Source organism: Chlorocebus sabaeus, chromosome 8 (assembly GCF_047675955.1).
Source record: "Chlorocebus sabaeus isolate Y175 chromosome 8, mChlSab1.0.hap1, whole genome shotgun sequence".
Classification (NCBI taxonomy): Eukaryota; Metazoa; Chordata; class Mammalia; order Primates; family Cercopithecidae; genus Chlorocebus; species Chlorocebus sabaeus.
The window spans coordinates 88676243-88696089 of NC_132911.1; the positions used below are offsets into that span (position 1 = coordinate 88676243).

The 19847-nt window shown below is 34.3% G+C and overlaps 1 protein-coding gene across 19 annotated transcripts in view; it reads left to right on the top strand.

Moving 5' to 3' along the window:
• RALYL (RALY RNA binding protein like) overlaps nucleotides 1–19847 on the top strand; it is a 737315-nt gene that overhangs the window by 524485 nt on the left and 192983 nt on the right. For 3 of the 19 annotated variants that reach the window (XM_073018180.1, XM_073018181.1, XM_038000336.2), the window contains exon 1: nucleotides 4452–4584. The exons of the other annotated variants lie outside the window; for them this stretch is intronic. In XM_073018180.1, the coding sequence (XP_072874281.1) occupies nucleotides 4548–4584 (37 nt within the window). In that variant the 5' untranslated portion in view covers nucleotides 4452–4547. Of the gene's footprint in view, nucleotides 1–4451; nucleotides 4585–19847 lie in introns of those variants that run through there. 19 annotated transcript variants of the gene reach the window in all.

Here is a 19847-nt window from a genome sequence, read left to right on the forward strand (position 1 = left end):
GTGGCACATATACACCATGGAATACTATGCAGCCATAAAAAAGGATGAGTTTGTGTCAACACATATTTTAACTTGAAAACCAGATAAAGATGTCAATACTCCAGATGAGCTAATAATTCGATACATCTGATATTCTGGAAATACCCAGTTAGGGTTTTATTTGGAGGAAAGGATGAGGGCTGGAGGATCAGGAAGAGAGGGAGTGAGGCGACTCCAGTAAGACAGGGTCCTCATCCCTGCTGCAGAGCTGAGAAGGCCTGTTCTGTTATCCCAAGTCAGCTCTGGCTCCAAACTTGAATGTCCCTGCCAGGCAGCCAGAAGCCCTGCAGTCAACTGGATTCACCCCTTCTAGAAGGTAATTTAGCACAACTAGTTGTGGAAACACATCCCTTGTGGGGTCTCATCTCGTGTTTCCTGAACAACTACTCAAAGTATCCCTTCACCTCACATGGCATGTTATGTTGAACTGTCTCGGGAGAAATATTAGCCAGATTTTAATCAGGACACTATGTCTTGCCCTCTGTGACACTTTATTCAGACATAACTTCTTAGCTTCACTTTACTGAAGCATCAAGTAAGAATGATGAAAATAGTAATAAAAATGAAACCAATAATAACAATACATACATCATAGGACTGTTCTCAGTGTTCAATGAAATAATGCATATAACACTTCGAAAAGACCTCAGCACCTAATGAGCATTCTCTAAATTTTAGCTCTTTTTAAATCACACAGCATTCACTCCCTGCGTTGAGTTCTGGCAAATATGATTTCCTTGGTTTCAGTACATTACTGGTGACACCATAGAGCCCCTTTTAGGTAAGTTTCCCCTAGAAGCTACCCAGTGCATTGCCACATAATTCAGCCCTAAATCATATTGGCCTAGTTCCCGGTAAAATGCTCTCGACACAACTATGTAAGTCATGCTGTGTCCCTGACCATTACCTCTACATGTCCTCATTTGGCTAAAGTTTACCCATTTTCAAAATTGGGATAGAGATACCCAAGTAACAGAAGATTATGTGACATGATGTATATTTAGCACAGGACTAGATGCATAGTCTGTCTGTCTCTCTCTGTCACACACACACACACACACACACACACACACTTTCCCTTTCTCTCTTCCTCTTTCCCTCTCCCTCCTATCTCACTCCCCCCTCTCTCTCCTGTCTTCTATTTGTTATTCTACTACTGTTAAAAGGACAGTTTATATTATACATTTGTATTAAAAGTATATATGCTATAGGCTTTTATTTCTACTGGTTCCTTCCATCAAGAAATGAAAGGTATAGATACAATTATTTGATTTTTAATTAGAATTCATTTATCCCAATGTATCAACACTCATTAGATTTGCATTTTAAGTGTGGAGTATAAAGATCAATTTAAGTAAAAGAAAAGCAGATTGTAGGGAGTAGAGGAGGAGAAAGTTTGTTAATTAAGGCATCTTTTGGCCTCTGTTGTTATAGGCATAAAACTGATTTTGCAAACAAAACAACTCTAGCCCATTTGGGATTCTCGAAGAGGGTAGGAAGAAGAGTGGGGTGCCTGGACATGCCCCTCTCTTCAACTTTTCTCTCTGTCCCTTATGTCTATATTTTGTCTTCCTACTTTTTGGAATGAAGGTTTCCCAGGTTCCACTTTCACCAAGGACTCTGCACCCCCGAAGCCACTGCCCCTGCCTTTCTCTCACCTGCCTACCCTACTGCGGCATGGTGCTCATGAACTTGGCTTGTATTCACCAGGTATATGTGAGATCCCCAAATTTGCTGGCCTCAAGCCCTCCAGGATTCAAGCCATTAGGCCCAGATGTGAGATTCAGGAGTAGATGCTCTAAATGCACTGAGGTGAGACAGAAAAGTAACGTAAGAAAAGATTGATGAGATGGAAATCCCGTATATGGAGCCTAAGAAAGTCAGCCCTGATGTAAAGGTCTAGAGGAGAAAGCTGGGCCAAACATTGAGGAGTACAAGTCAGGCTAGTTGTTTTAGTGTGTATCTGTTTATATATACATGTGGATTTTAATGTGTATAGGTGTGATGATCGATGAGGCTGAAGGGTGAGGGCTTCTTGTACATATGAATGAAGTTAATTAAACTGTCATATGGTCTTTCCAAAAACTATTCAGATTGATATTAATTATAGATAATGGAGAATTAAAAAATGTGAAAAGTGAAAAACTACAAATTTGACTGTATATAGTCAAAGAATAATGCTAATATCAATGACATCTGAGTCATTAGTCCATTACTGCCTAATCATCACCATGTTTATTCATATCATAAATATATACCACCTATGTCAGAAAAACTTTTAATTTTATTGAATTGCAACAGTTTTCATACCTTGTTGGTCTTATGGCATTGGTGTCCAAGAAATCAGCAAATAGCTTTTGTAAAGGAGACATTGCTTATTAAATATGACTTTGTTTCTGTGACTTTAAAATACATCAGTAGATCTTCATACTTGTGAATATATACATTTCATCAAAATCTATATATTGAGAATTCATATAATGAGAGAATGCATTCAAATTAACATTGGGACTAAAAGATGTGAAATAACAAGTATTTTAATTATGTAGAAAAGTTACTGTAGTCAATAAACATGAATTGACTCTTGTCTAAATTTATTGAAAAAGAATTTGTGATTGTATGGGCTTTATAACTGAAACTTGTTTATTAAAATTCATTCATAGCCAGGCATGGTGGCTCACACCTGTAATCCTGGCACTTTGGGAGGCCGAGGTGGGTGGATCACCTGAGGTCAGGAGTTCGAGACCAGCCTGGCCAACATGGCAAAACCCTGTCTCTACTAAAAATACAAAAATTAGCTGGGCATGGTGGCAGGCACCTGTAATCCCAGCTACTCGGGAGGCTGAGGCAGGAGAATCGCTTGAACCTGGAAGGGGGAGTTTGCAGTGAGCCTAGATCACACAACTGTACTCCAGCCTGGATAACAGAGCAAGGCTCCGTACCACCACCCTCCCCAACATACACACACACACACACACAACTCATTTATTCCACAAATGTTTATTAAGAGCCTACTTTGTGCCAGGCATTGATCTAAACTCTGGACATACATCTCTGAAGGAAATGAAGTTTTATCCTCAGAAATGTATGTTCTAATAGGAAGAGAAACAGACACTGACTATGCCCTAAAGCAGGATATAACCATAGTGATCTTTGACCAACAGTCTTACCAAAGAGTTTAGTTAGTCAAAAGTCAAGGACCCTGAACAGAATATTGCTGAAAACTTATCAAATATTATTCTTAGTATCTGTGGTTACAAAATGTAATTATTTAAGTTAAAAAAAAAAATCCTTTACACTGAAATAATGCTTCTATTAAGGAGAGTTATGGAGACGATATTTCCAGCTACTAGTAGGTAGTAGGTAGCCTGGATTTGTTCACACTTAAAAAAAAATAACTTTGAACAGTTGAATATCTCCACTTCTGCTTCTTGGTAAGAAGGTGAAACTTAATACATAACAAGGAAGTCTTATGACATAGAAATTCTTCACTCGCATGTGGGTCCTTCTGCATTTTAAATAACAACTGAATTTCAGACACCCTAATCAGCACCCAAAGGTGTTTTTGAAACCATGTTCTCATTTGGAGTGTTTGGGAGAGGCAGTGTTCCTGGGCTTCTGCTGCATGCCAGGCATTGCTCTCAGAAAAGGATAGTACAAACCATAATGAAGGCAGAGCTTCCACCTTGTCCACTTGAGTGACAGTGTGAAACATATTCAGATAAAGATATGCCCCCAAATACTGTCAAAGTAGAGAACTGAGGACTAAACTGAGGCCCCAGGGGTTGGGGGTGGGGGAAGCTTCTGGAGAGGCTTCTTGCAAGAAGGAGCAGAGTGCCTGCTACATAGTAGGCACTCACTGAGCCTGAGAACCTATTATGTGCACCTTCTCTGTAAATTTCTGGGAATATAAATGTGAAAATGTGCAATTTCTATTTTGCCTGAGAAGCACAGACTGTTTGGGGAAATAGACAAAAACTAAAATGGATAATGCTTTAATAATTGAACATACAAAGTGTATCAGAGGTTCTCAGAAGAAAAAAATTTAGCAGAGTTTCAGAATCATATATAAATTTCAGTATTCTATAGTGGTTAAAAGATATATAAACCCAACTTTTAATTTATATAAATACTAAACAAGGGTTTTTATATTTAGATTTTCAGTTTTGCGATTCTTGCTAAATATATGAATCTATTCTTAATCCAACATTGCTTCACGGATGGCAGTTTAGTAGTACAGATTTCATTAGAGAACTTAACTGCTGTAGGTTGGGGGGAGGTGAAGGAAATACAATTTTCCCTAGAAGATTTACATTAGATAGAGTAGTTACAGGCTGTAGCATCTCCCCTGTAATTTTATGAGAATGGTATTACCCTGGCTTTCACTGTGTGATTGCTGGTTACCTTCTGTCAGTGAGCAACAGTCTTACTGCAAAGCAGGAGCACAACCCGTCTCTTTGTCTCCGTGGTCAAATCAATTACTTCTTAGAAAGTCGATTTTTTTCAAAATGACCATGTACAGGAGCAAACGCAGACATCAGAGATGTAAGTAAAATTTGACCCAACTTTTTCATATCACTGGAGTAGGGAAATCATACTTGATTTCTTAAAAGACTAATCATGACTTCTTCAGATACATCCTGGTAGTAGAAAAGATACTGTAGCTTTTCTCACCCTAACCTTTATCTTTATTCCTGTAACATGCATGAAAGATGTTGAGGGGAGAGGGGATAATTCACTTGTTACTATGGAAACCCTTGGAAAGGTTTACAAAATCAACAGAGAAACAGATCAAATGCAATTTCAGTCTAGCTCAGCATCCTACATTCAGGCATGATCACTGGACAGTTCTCTTTTTTGCTTTTCTAGGAGTGATAGATTTTCTTTCCTAGAAGTCTATTGAAAGGTTTGGGAAGCTAGCCTAAAACTTCTGTTTATTCATCCAATTTCAATTACAACTGTTAGGAGGAAGAAAACAGTTCAGAATGGAGGGGAGAGAGTTAATTGTGAAGGACAAGCTGAATATTTAACAGGATATTCATTGCCAAACTTCTTGGTCCAGAGCATGCTAGTGACATAATTCACTACAGGCACCATTTCAAAGGGTTAAAAGGAGTCATCTGCAGTCTCCCCTAAAGGAACTGATTCTGGCTGAAAAGGAGCAGCACAATTACCCTGGCCTAAAGTCCAGAACAAAGATTATTATGGAAATGAAAGCTATCGGAATCTCGCTAAAAATCAAAAGATTGTTATAACAACACTATTTTACGGTGAAGCAATATGCCTCTCATGAAAAGCTTTACAATCACCTCTCTCTAGTAAGTCTAACTCTTTATCACTTTACCGTTTCTGTTGTCTAAAGTAAATAATACCATATTTAGCCCAAAATGGTCTGTCACTGTCTCTATTTATCGTCATAGACAGGTAACGGCAACTTATTCTGTAGACAAAGTCTGTACTTTTTCATTATTTCTTTTGACGTCTTTAAATGTTATCAAATATTTTGGAAATCAAAGTCTAGCCGTCACAATTATGCTATCAAAAAGCCAATAAATCATAGAAAGATAATTTTTAGAGTGATAATTTATTATTTGGTCTATTTCCACCTAAGATCTGAAAACTAACATTTCTCCTGTTCAAAGAAGTTTCATGCACCACAGAAAGCTCTGAGAGCTAGGCTGCCAGTTTGATTCTATAAGCTTGATTGCCTTTTGATGCCAGTTCTTTCTTGTGATAAAGAAACAACATACGATAACTGATACTTTTTTATGTAAAAATGATTGGTATGAAGTCCACACATATATTGCTGATTAATTTTCTTATGATTTCCTCCTACAAGAATAAATCTAAATTATGCATATATTTGAAAACCATCTTGCGCCTTTACTCCTGTATCTTTTATATATCCCTCATTTTTTTTTTCTTGTGGGTTATCAATGCCTTAATGCACATGGAAAATAAAAGATTCATAGAAAAATTATACTCAGTGTTTCCCCTTAAAATGTGCTTGCTGAAGTCTGCGATTAAGCAGCAGGAAGAAATTGTGAATTACATGAGACAAGTCAGAAGACGTATAATTATACAGGCATAAACACAGTAGGGTGTACTGGAATGGTTCAGTTAAAAAAAACTAATGTGTTACTTAAGTTTAATTATATCAACTATTTTATGTTGCATTAAGTGTTTCTATATTCTAATAATATAAAATATCAGAGAGCAGGAACATAATAAAATTAAAGTATGTAGAAAGCTTAGCAATAAAAGCAAATAGAATCCTTAAATGAATTTCTTACACTAACAATATTTGCAAAAGTAGAATATAATACAATTGTTTGCCATCCAATAGGTAAACAGAAAAACTGGAATTTTCCCATCACCAAAATCCAGGGCATTTCCATTTTCAATAATATCTTTTATGTGTGTGTTTTTGATCATATGAAAGGCATAAACTCACCTGAAGGCAATTGTAATCCAATTAAGGCAATAATTGTACATTAAACAAAACCTCACTGTAGGAAAGAAGGAAAGTATTCTTACAATTTTCTTTAAAAATGAGATAGTACATAAATCAACTTTCTAATTATTCTCTTTATCCAAAGATTTAATATGATATCTTCTAGTAAAAATAAGTGTTTCCTTTCAGAGGGTCTGACAAGAGGAAAAGTAAAGGTGCATGTGGCTACGTCAGGAGTTTGGGGAAAAAGGGGAGAACAAAAATACTTACAAGAGAGATTTTAAAGTATAAAATTCATTCTTCACTCATATTGAGATTAGTTATTTATAATTCACTATACAAGAGGAGGAGAGGGAGGAAAGAGTGCCCATTGCCTTGCTCCTGATAGAGCAATTGCTAGGTAAAAGGAACAGCGTAGTGTTCATTCAGATAACAGATCTTACTTATGCAAAATTGCATTAATACCTTTCAATTAGATACAGAATTTTTTGAGTGCTATTAAAAAATATTGGCATATATCAGAGGCTGATATTGCCAGAGCCAAACAGGTACAGACCAATTTAAGGAATTCTAATACATGTTAAACCTATTTTTACAAATCAGGTTGATTTGGGAATTAACGTTTAACTTTTGAGTTCATTTAAATATTAAGTTTTTACACATATATAATAACAATATTTATTTAACTGTAAAGTTTATGTTTAAATTTTCAAAAATTTCTGTATAAAGCAAGGAAAACCTGTAACCTCCCTTGCTGAAACTCCACATGACCTTGAGAAAACATTTTTGGGCTTTTATAAAAGACACATGAAGGTACATTTTTAAAAAATAAATGTTTTTAAAACACCGATGTAGAGGAAAAAGTAGAGTAGAAGCCATAGAATTTTGAAAATAGCACAATACCTGTACCATGGCAAAGAAAACAGTGTGAATCGAGTTTCAGGTGTGTAACATTTCATCTTATTTTACTGAATTGGAATAGATCATGCATTTTTTATTGCTAATAATATCTTTGGGTGAGCTTATCAACCTTATCCATATTATCATTGGAAATACTTGATGAGATCACTTCAGAAATCTAAATGCTAGTCATCATAGCCCTCTGCTTATGGTCTTGGCCAATATCTGTTACTTCTGTGGGTTGCAATCTCTTCTGTAACTTTAGTAGATTGCTCTGAGAAGGTGTTCTGTAGGGTACCTTCCATCTCTAACCCTCAGTGCCTCCATAACACAGCCCTCATCAGGTCATACCCCTACTCAAAGACATTAATGGTTTCTCACTGACTAGATAATGGTGGCTCTGGGCTTGTGTGCTTCAGATCTATGGTTGCCCATGGAGTTACTACAAGGTTACTGCATATTAATATTTATATAAATATGAATCATTGTATAATGAAGAAAGATATATGTTTATATGGACATACACATGTGTATATATACATAAACATACACACATACATATGCTTTTAAAGTTCTAAAATATGTTTAATAAAAACATGTATTTAAAAGGTGGTACTGCGTTTGTAATAGCTTTTTATATGATATATTTTATTTTAAAAAATATAGTACATGCAGCCCTCATTATGTTTCAGTATTCTTTAAAAAACAAAACAAAACAAAACAAAAAAACTTCATACTCCCGAAGGTTGAGAATCACTGAACTAGAAAGCAAATACAAGCAAAACCTTACAATACAGAAATTTACATGATTGTCATCCACCCACTACTTTCTTCTCTTCCTGATACCACCTATATTCTAGCCTCTTCAAGCTACCAATTGTCAGCCAGGTGCAGTGTCTCATGCCCATAATCCCAGCACTTTGAGAGGCTAAGGCGGGAGGATTACTTGAGTTCAGGAGTTCAAGACCAGCCTGGGCAACATGGTGAAACCCCATCTCTAGCAAAAATACAAAAATTAACCGAGCGTGGTGGCAGACACCTGTAATCCCAGCTACACTGGAGACTGAGGCACAATAATCACTTGAACCCAAGAGGCAGAGGTTTCAGTGAGCCAAGATTGTACCACTGCACTCCAGCCTAAGTGACAGAGCTAGACTCCATCTGAAAAATACAAATAAGCAAAAAAGCTACCAATTGTCCCTGAAATTCACTATATACTCTTATCTCTATGCCTTTGCCCATTTATCTTCTTGTTGATAGATGCCCTTCACTTGCACCTTCACACCTCTCTGTTGAAGGTTTCACTCACATGCCACATCCTTCCTAAATGATTCCTCAGTTTCTAAGTCAAATCGCTCTTTCCCTTCTCTCTTTTCAGTTCATATATATATATATATATATATATATATATATGTATGTGTGTGTGTGTGTGTGTGTGTATATATATATATATTTTTTAAGCCAGAGCCTCAGTCTGTCAGCAAGCTGGAGTGCAGCAGTGCAAGCTGAGATTGCTGAACTACAACTTCTGCCTCCAGGTTCAAGTGATTCTCCTTCCTCAGCCTCCTGAGTAGCTGGGATTACAGGTGTCCACCACCATGCCTGGCTCATTTATGTATTTTTAGTAGAGATGGGGTTTCACCATGTTGGCCAGGCTGGTCTCGAACTCCTAACCTCAGGTGATCTTCCTGCCTTGGCCTCCCAAAGTGCTGGGATTACAGTTGTGAGCCACCGCACCTGGCCTCAGTTCATATATTGTAATTTTTCTTAAAATTTCTATATTCTGTCTTATATATAGAAAATTATCTATTTACACCACTAATCTCTTTCTTTCATATAAGGTATTTTTTACATGAAACTTATATGAAAGTTTCTTTCATATAAGGTATTTTTTATTCTTGTTTGATACATCCTCAGTGCGTGCATATGATGCTTTGCCCATCAAAATCCAAGGCTGTCTAATGAAATTTATTGATTTAAATACATGTTTTTGACCACCTATTACTTTCCAGAGATTGCTCTAATGGTAGGGCTATAGCAACAAACAAAACAACACTTTATTGAAGATAAGATGACTCACAAATAAATATATAACATGCGATGTAATGCTAAGAGCTATGGAGAAAAATAAATCTAGTAAGGGAGAAATGGAGTTTTGGAACATGGGGTGAGGAATTTCTATTATCTATGGGGAAATCAGGAAAAGCCACTTACTAAGGGGACATTTGATCAGACAACCTAAAGAAGTGAGGAAGTTGGTTCAGTTTCTTTCTGGATAGTTCCAAGTAGAAATAGCATATGCAAAGTCCATGAGGAAGTTTGGGATAATTGAAGGACCAAGAAGGAGTCCAGTGAGTAGAGTGAATAAAGATGAGGTCAAAAAAGCATCAGGAACATTAGATAGATAGAGTAGGACACACAACAGAATTTAACTGAAGAAGTCTTGTTTAAAGGTACTTATTGAAATTGACTATTACAAATTAAATAGCAATATAAAAATGGAGTATTATTTAAAACAAATACTTATATTGATACCATGATTTCTAACTGTGAAGATAAAAGAAATAATTTGTTATTCCCAAATTATTTCATATCTTAAGTGTTGATGTTTTTTATTACATAACCAGTTGAAAATGTGATCCAGGTTTTAAAACTTTTTTTTAAGTTTTTATCAGAAAAAAAAACAAAAAAACAATTTTTAGGCTTGATCGGTAAAGGCTCTCTAGAGGGCACTATTAAATTCAATCTTTGATTTATCTATTATTGAGGTTTGTAGGGAATTCTGATATGATATCTGCAATGTCTTCAGCCTTTTTTTATTCTCAAGTTCTAATATGAATTCTATAACTGGTAGAAATTGAGAAATTGTAATTTTATAGATTCTTCCATGGAATCATGTGTGCATGGATAGAATCAATGCAGTCTGATTGAGCATGCACAATGGGACTATAGATGCCAGTCTGGGAGCAGAGACGTACAAAGGCTGACTGATAACACCCCTGATACAGATTGACCTTAAATGGAAATACATGTTGGTCTGCCTCATATCCTTAATCACAGGCTTTTACAGGCTCTAGCCTGTGACTGGTTCTGCCTGCAGCAATATATTCTGTCTCTCTCTTTCTTTCTCTCTGTCTCAAAAAATCTGATGATCTGTCCATGTATTTTTCTATTTAACAATGCCCCACACACTCAAAGGTCACTTTTGTGGAGTGTGAGCATTTGTCCATTTCTCTTCTGTACTTTCAGAAAACGACTATCATACATCACCTGCTCTTTTAATTTCTCAGAATCTGTGCTGCATTTATATCTACACTTGCATAAAAACCGTGGCATTGACTCTGTCCCCAGGTGTTCAGGTAAATGTCCTCTGCAGAGTATACTTTATCACTTCAAAAAATGTTACAGTTAAAAAAAACGTTAATTTGTATTTGTTGATAAAAGAATTATACATGTTGATAAAAGAATTATGCATGTATATCCTAAGTGTCTTCTTGACACTTAGGAAAATAAGATTGGTGTTAAACGAAGATGTTAGTCTATCATTTTAACGTACTGTCATGTGGTTTGCAAACATTTTCTCCCATTTCATGGTTGTCTCTTCACTCTGTTATTATTTTTCTTTGCTGTGCAAAAGCTTTTTGGTTTGATGCAATTCTGTCTGTTTTTGCTTGTATTGCCTGTGCTTTTGGGGACATATCCAAAAAGTTTTGGCCCAAACTAATGTCAACAAGCTTTTCTTCTATGTTTTCTTCTAGTAGTTTCATAGTTGTAGGTCTTATGTTTAATTCTTTAATTCATTTTATTTTTGTATATGGGGTGAAATAAGGGTCAAATTTCTTTCTCGTATGTATGGATATCCAGTTTTCCAACACCATTTCTTGAAGAGACTATACTTTCCCCATTGTGCGTTCTTGGCACTTTGGTAGATCAGTTGACTAAAAATGCTTAGACTTATGGCTGGGCTTTCTATTCTGATTAATATATTTTCAATATTAAACTCTTCACATATTTTTAATATTCAAACAGCTCAATAGCAATAAAATTAGTAACTTGATTGAAAAATGGACAAAGAATATGAAAAGTCATATCTCAAAAAAAGACATACAAATGGTCAACATACATATGAAAACAGTTCAAAATCACTAATCATCAGGGAAATACAAATTAAAAATTAATACCACAATGATATATCACATCACATCTGTTAGAAGAATTGTTATACAAGTGACATGATAACAAGTGTCAGTGAGTGCATAAAGAAAAGGGGATTCTTTACACTGTTGGTAGGAATGTATATTAGTACGACCATGATGGAAAACAGTGTGAAGTTTCCTCAAAAAATTAAAAATAGAACTACCAAATGATCCAGCAGTTTCATTTCTGGGAATATATTCAAAGAAAATAAAATTAGTTATCTCAAAGAGATATCTCTACTTCCATTTTTATAGCAGAATTATTCAGAAAAATCAAGACTGGAATCAACATAAATGTCCATCCACAGATAGGATAAAATATATGATATATATATTTCATATAATATACAAATATCATATCTCAGATATATACATGTCTCATATATGACACATATCATATGTAAATGTCCATCCACAGATGAATGGATTAAAAATATGATTATATGAGATATATATATCTCATATAGTTAGATACACACACATACACACACACATACACCCCAATGGAATACTAGTCAATTTTTAAAAAGAAGGAAATCCTGTCACTTATGGCAACATGGATAAACCTAGAAGACATTATGCTAAATGAATAAGCCAGGTACAGAAAGATAAATACTGTATCATCTCACTAATATTTGGAATCTAAACAAATGGAACTCATTAATAGAAGCAGAGAGTAGAATGCTAGTTACCAGAGGCTAGGTGGGCAGAAAGGGCAATAGGAATATGTTTGTCAACAGATACAAAATTTTAGTTACAGAAGCAATAAGTTCAGGAGATCTATTGTGCAACATGGTGACTACAGTCATAACAATATATCATATGCTTGAACATTGCTAAGGGAGTAGATTTTAAATGTTTTCACAAAAAGACATGGTAATGGATGTTTAATTCATTAAGTTGACTTAGCTACTCCATAATACATACATATATCAAAACATTATATATACATAAAATTTTCATTATTAATCAAAAAACTAAAATAAAATAAAATATCGTCATGAATGCAAGCAGTTGGACATGACTAAAGAAAAGATAACCATTCATAAGCATCAATGTAGAGTAGGAAATAGTGTTTTTTGTGCTCTAATATATGCCATCTTTGAAACGACAGAAAGCAACTTTCTTAAAAACCATGATCTGGCATAATTATGTGTTTTGAGAAATCTTTTTGGTTGAGCAATATAAAATCACCAGTTTTGTAAATCAATGGTTAAATCTAATAAATACCAGCTATTGCATAAGTGGGCAAGCAAAGGGGAGAGGTGGGTCTCATAAGCCATTACGCTTGGCACAAGTTGGCGTTAAAAGCATAGGGCTGTTACAGTTAACCAGGTGTGATTACTTGATACACTAAAAATATCTAATTACATTAGGGAATATATGCATTATTGTTCTTTAAGATATGTAAGGTTAAACTTTCTACAAAAAAATTGAAAGTATGTTCAGTGTCATCAACATAGATTAATTAGATGACTTTATTTTTGCAAGTGATATATCAGAGCTTTGAAGATTATCAGAACTTTTCTAGAAAGTATCTACCTCCAACTAAACTTAAAATGTTGATTATAAGCATTTGAATTCTAATTTTACATATTTTATCATTAAAACTTTGTTTTCATCCAAATGGAAAATTGGGTAGTTCTAAATGAATTGGGTAATGATAATAAAAATGACAAATATATTGAATGTTTACCATATATCAGGCACTGTTTTAACCATTTTGTTATAGATGACTAATGTAATTTACATAAGAGAGCAATAATCAAACATGTAATAGAATAATGAAGTAATCTGTGATACTTCATTTTTATTATAATTTCAAAATGCTATGATTTTATTTCTAATCTCTAGGAAATTAGACACCCAAAATTAAATTAAAATATGAACATTGAATAGAATTAAAAAGCAACCTTATGTATCTCCTAAGGAATCTAATAAATTAACTTTAAAAAGCAAAATGTAATATTTTACCAATATCCCTACCCTTTAAATCATACAGAAACAGAAAAAAATATACTGAGGAAAGTGTTACATAAATATATGTAAACAAAGTATCTGCAAATGAATGTATTTGCCTCATATGCTATCTTTTCTGCAAAGGAATGAAAGGTTTCCAGAACTTATAAGTGAAGTTCTCTGCAGTGATTTTAGTAATTCATTGTGAGTCATTACACACTTCTTGATCTAGAACAGCTAAGTTATGTGGCATAACCTTTTGATTCACTTTCCTTTTTCTTAGTTATTGATTTTCTTCTTACTGAATTGCACCCTTATTTTAACAATGGAATTTCTGACACCTTTAGTTATATAGGGAAACATTATATATGTGTAAATATTGACTCAAAGTATTAATGGTCTATTATTGACATATTATCTCTAGAGCTTCATTTGTATTTAAAATAAAAATAAAGTCCACATTTATTTCCTTAGACTCCTTATAGAGTATGTGGCATATATTTTTGTAATGTTCTATGCCTTGGGCTACCTATCATTGGAAAATGTTATATTTCATATTGTACGATTCTTTTGACCCCTAGTAAACCTGAAACTGCCTTAGAGGAACAGCTGAATGTATTTCCTTAAATAAACACACTTTGTTCTTCAAATTGCTGGTATTTGTCTTCTTAATAGGCTTCACAGGCAATAGGAATGTTGACTTTGAAGTCACCTCTGCTAGGTTCATGTAGATAAGTCTATTTCATACCTTTTTCTTCCCACACTTAACAGTGTCTTTCAACTCCCATTTGTTTTAAGACACCTGTAAATGCATACAGACTACATGGAATATTTAATTTTTATTTAATTTATAGTCTCAGTAATTAGTGAGAGGCTGGCTCACAATTAAATAAAAATAAACTTAGACAAAACTCAGAAAAGGTTTAGTTTTAATTGAGGTATGAGGAAAAATTCATTTAGTTGATCACATCCTTGGCTTTCATATGGTAGCAAGAGAAAGATGGTCACTTGAATTTTACAAGTGGTCATAAAATTTTTCTCAGCACTAAACTGTCCTCCAGAGCTATTTATATGAAGCTAGTCATTTTCTAATGATCACTTAGATGATACACTCAATTTTGATAAATGGGTCTAAACTGTCCTAAAGAGACTGTAGCAGTAACACTCCATGAAGCTTTTTAGAATTTGTTTGCTTATTCACTATCTAGATAGAAATATTTTGCATATTTTTCACCATCCCAGTTTTCAAGAACCCAAGTTAGAGTTTGAGAAAATTCTATTTGAATGTACACAACAGTGTATTTGATTTTGAAATAAAAACAAATCATTAAAAATTCTACTTTAAAAATATTCTTTGAAACTTGAGTATCTAGGAAAAAAGTTAATAACCAAGTACAGGAACAAAATACAAGAAATTGTAGCATAAAGATCATAGATATGCTTTGGGAGGCCGAGGCGGGCTGATCATGAGGTCAGAAGTTTGAGATCAGCTTAACCAACATGGTGAAACACTGTCTACTAAAAATACAAAAATTATCCAGGCATGGTGACACATGCCTGTAGTCCCAACTACTCAGGAGGCTGAGACAGGAGAATTGCTTGAACCCAGGAGGCGGAGGTTACAGTGAGCCGAGATCATGCCATTGCACTCCAGCCTGGGTGACAGAGCGAGACTCCGTCTAAAAAAAAGAAAAAAAAAGATCATAGATGTGTTTGTTACTAATATTCTCTTTTTGGTCTCTGAAAATGGGTCCCTGGAAATTAGAACCATATTAAGTTAACCATTTCTTATAGATTAGAAACAGTCGTTTATCAGGTTAAAGATGCTGTATTTTTTGTACTGTATAAACAGCCATCTAACATAGTCATTTGCTTAGGGAAGATACTAGCCTTTGATAATACTATTTCTCTTAGATTACTACTGGCAGCAATTAATCAACAGTTGTAATAATTTACCCTATACTTCAAGCCAAATTAACTGTCTTGCCTTGTTTATTTGAATATTAAAGGATAATGTGGCATTGGGCCTGGAATTCTCAGTAAGTTGCCCACGTTGTTAATATTTACCAATATTAACTTAGTAATAGCCTAAAAGGTGGAAGGAATATATGTTTTAATATTCATTTTAAAAATACATGTTTTAAATATTGTAATTCACTGTCATCACATCAGTTATGATAATTTCATTTTGTGTCCAGGATAATTAAATCTGGAAATGTGTAAGATGTACTACAATGATAATAATATTTCATTATTCTTTGTAACTAACATTCCAATCACTGGTATAGATTGACATTTGGAATATGACTGTCATCACACAATTCTTTACCCTGGGAGACTTCCTAATGGGCATTTTTTATACCTTGCTGTAGGTTTTTATGTACTTAATAACAGTACAATTTCATGTAGCTTCATAACAAATACCATTGCCATATTTATGTCATAATAAAACTAGTTTAAGGTATTTTTATGAAACTATTTATGGCTTTTAGTCATTATTGAGGTTTTTATGACTATTATAAAGTGGTATGACTTAAGAAAAATTATAAACTCCCCTATGGGTGTTTGTCATGATTGAAAATAATACAATTCTTTTGGTTGTTATGTCTTGCGAAATTTTATTATCTTCTGTCTAGAAAAGAAAAATACTAGGGATCTTCAATCAGATTATTACCAAATTGTTAAGATTTTGTTCTATGTATTGAATAGAAGCATATATTTCATTACTTGTCCCAATTGGAATAAACATAAATTGCTAAATTTCCTGGAAAATAATATCTCTAGAGGTTGTTTCAGTTGATAAGTATGTGTTATCAACTAAAGGTTTTATTAGTTGCTTCTTGTAGGTATTCTGGGTCAGTTTCATTATTATTAACTGAAAGCCTTAATATTATTTACTCATACAAACTATACTTCTTAGTTGTTATAGTAAACAGATTTTTAAATTATTGCATAAAATTGTATGTTAAGAAACATTGTTTGGCCGAGCGCAGTGGTTCATGCCTATAATCCCAGCACTTTGGGAGGCCTAGGTGAACAGATCACCTGAGGTCAGGAGTCTGAAACCAGACTGGCCAACATGGTGAAACCTCATCTCTGCTAAAAATACAGAAAATTTAGCTGGGTGTGGTGGTGCATGCCTGTAATCCCAGCTGTGCAGGAGGCTGAGGCAGAAGAATCGCTTGAACTCAGGAGGCAGAGGTTGCAGTGAGCCAAGATCACACCACTGCACTCAAGCCTGGGTGACAGAGTGAAACTCTGTTTAAAACGAAAAGAAAAGAAACATTGTCTGATTTTATGACTTTAAAAAAGCAAGGCATTTCTTGATCTAGTATTATCTTACTTTGAAGGTTCATTTGTTGACATCTCACCTGGCATATTTCAGATTAGTATATGATACTGAAAATTCTTTCTGTTCTCTGAAGCACTCTTTCCACCATTCATACTTTATGTTGTTTCCATTTTGAACACTGTCCTCTCCTCTTTTCTGAGCTAATTTCTACTTATCCTTCAGGTGCCAGTTTAGACAATCACTTCCTTCTGATACATTTCTATAAGCTTCTGGTGGCTAGTAGAGTTTATCTTTGTTATGGATTCCTGTGTAACCTGTATGTATTCTGTATGTAATTGATAATTTATGTAGTCATTTGACTCTAACCCTGAAAGACAGAGATCAGGTCCCTATTTTCATTCTATATCCCCAGCATGGTCTGGCCTAGGAAGCCCTCAATTAATAGACTTTGAAGACTAAACAGAATGGATTGCCTTACTTATGTACCTGTTGTAGCAACTAGAAATTTTAGTCATTTGCCCCAAATATGTTACTATGATATAGGCTGTTGGTGAACCATCTCTTGCCTTTTTATATTCACGGATGTGTATGCATGATATCACCTGCTAAGACCTTTTTGTTCTCAGTTTTTGGAGTTACTTTTTCTAATGACAACCCTAATTTCCTTATTTTATGAGAAGTATTAAAAGGAATCTAAAAATACTTATATCCTGGGCAATTTAACAATGTTTAAGGCATACTTTGAAAGTGCCATAAAATCCATATTGTGACTTTCTCACAAGCCTATTGTTGTACTATTAAGCAATGATACTAGTTTCTAGTTAATTCATGGCTTATCTTTTATTTATTCTACTGTACATATTTATGATGTTTTGATACATATATTGGGTAATTATCACATCAGGATATTTAGCATTTTCATCATCTCTTTGTGGGCAGAACATTCAAGATTCTCTCTTCCACCTATTTTGAAACATATCATGCAATATTGTTAACTATAATCGACATACCAGAACTTACTCCTGCTATCTAACTGTGACCATATATAGTTAATCAATTTCTCATTATACCCTAGCCCTTTCCCCTCTCCAATCTTTGGTAGCCACAATTCTACTCTCTACTTCTATGAGACCAGCATTTTTAGATTCTTTATATAAGTGATATCATATTTGTGTTTCTGTCCTAGCTCACTTCACTTAACGTAGTGTCTTCCAGGTTCATCCATGTTGCCACAAATGATAGAATTCCAATCTTCTTTATGGCTAAATAGTATTCCAGTGACATATTGTATTGAAATAGAAAAATCCATCTTAAAAAATGTGTATGGAACCACAAAAAAAAAAACAAAAACGAATAGCCAAAGAAATCTTAGAAAAAAAGAACAAACTAAACTCATTACACTACCTGACTTCAAAATACACTACAAAAACTATAATAATCCAAACAACATGGTACTGTCATTAAAAAACAGACACGTAGACAAATAGAACAGAAAAGATAACCCAGAAATAAACCTGTATACTTACAGCCAACTGAGTTTTGACAAAAATGTCAAGAACATATAGTGGGGAAAAGACAACCTCTTCAACAAATGGTGCTGGAAAAGCTGATTATTTACATTTAGAAGAATGCAACTAGACTTCTGCCCCTCACTGTATATTAAAAAAAACCTCAAAATGGATTAAATACTTATATGCTATAAAAACAGAAAAATAAGGGAAATACCTTATGGCCTTGGTCTAGGCAAAGCTTTTTTTAACAAGAACTCAAAAGCATAGGCATCAAAAGCAAAAGTAGAAAAATAGGATTTCATCAAGCCAAGAAGCTTTGGCACAGCAAAGGAAACAGAGTGAAGAGAAAACCTACAGAATCATGGAGAATATTTGCAAACTATACATTTGATAGAGGGTTAATATCCAAATTATATGTAGAACTCGAACAATTCAATAGCAAAAAAAAATGTGATTAATAATGGACAAAAGATCTGAATAGACATCTCTCAAAAAGAGACATATAAATGGATAACAGGTATATGAAAAAATCATCAGCATCACTTATCAGGGAAATGCAAATGAAAACCACAATAAGATAGTATCTCACCCAGTTAAAATTGATATTATTAAAAAGACAAAAGGTAACAAATGCTGGGGAGTATTTGGAGAAAGGGAAGTGGGAATGCAAACTAGTACAGCCACAATGGAAAACAGTATGAAGATTCCTTAAAAAACTTAAAAATAAAGTGGGGCAAGATGGCTCACACCTGTAAACCCAGCATTTCAGGAGGTGAAGGCAGGAGGATAGCTTGAGGCCAGGAGTTCAAGGGAAGCCTGGGCAACATAGGCTTCCCTTTTTGCTAAAACAAAACAAAACAAAAAACAAAAAACAAAAAAAAGAAAGAAAACAACATCTAAAAATAAAAATAAAACTACCATGTGACCCAGCAGTTTCATTACTGAGTACTGGGTATATACCCAAAAGAAATGAAATCATATGTCCAGATATATCTGTATTCCTATGTTTACTACAGCACTATTCACAATGGCCCAACATATGGAATTGACTCATTGTTCATCAACAGATGAATAGATAAACAAAATGTGCTGCATATACACAGTGTAATAGTTTCTATTTAAAACTTCCAGATTATTTTATCATTTTAAGAAATGAAGACTCATAGCTGATAACACATTCAGAATTAAAACTTGTTTCTCTACATTCTGTTTCCGCCCCCCCCCCAACCAAGAGTTGTCTCTGCTGCTAAGCGTCGTTATTCACTAAATCAATTTTGCATCAGTTAGAGGAACAAATTGTTTTTCCACAGATTTGTAGCTATTAATCTCAGCAGGAACTCAGTGAATGATTTTTTTTTTAACATCAACATCAGAAAGACATGGATGGGAAGGAATAATTTGAACCAAGTCCAGGACATACTGGCTGAATCTATGAAAGTTAAGACTTCATGTCATATAGTAAATCTTTGTCACTAATTTATGCCACTTTAAAATTT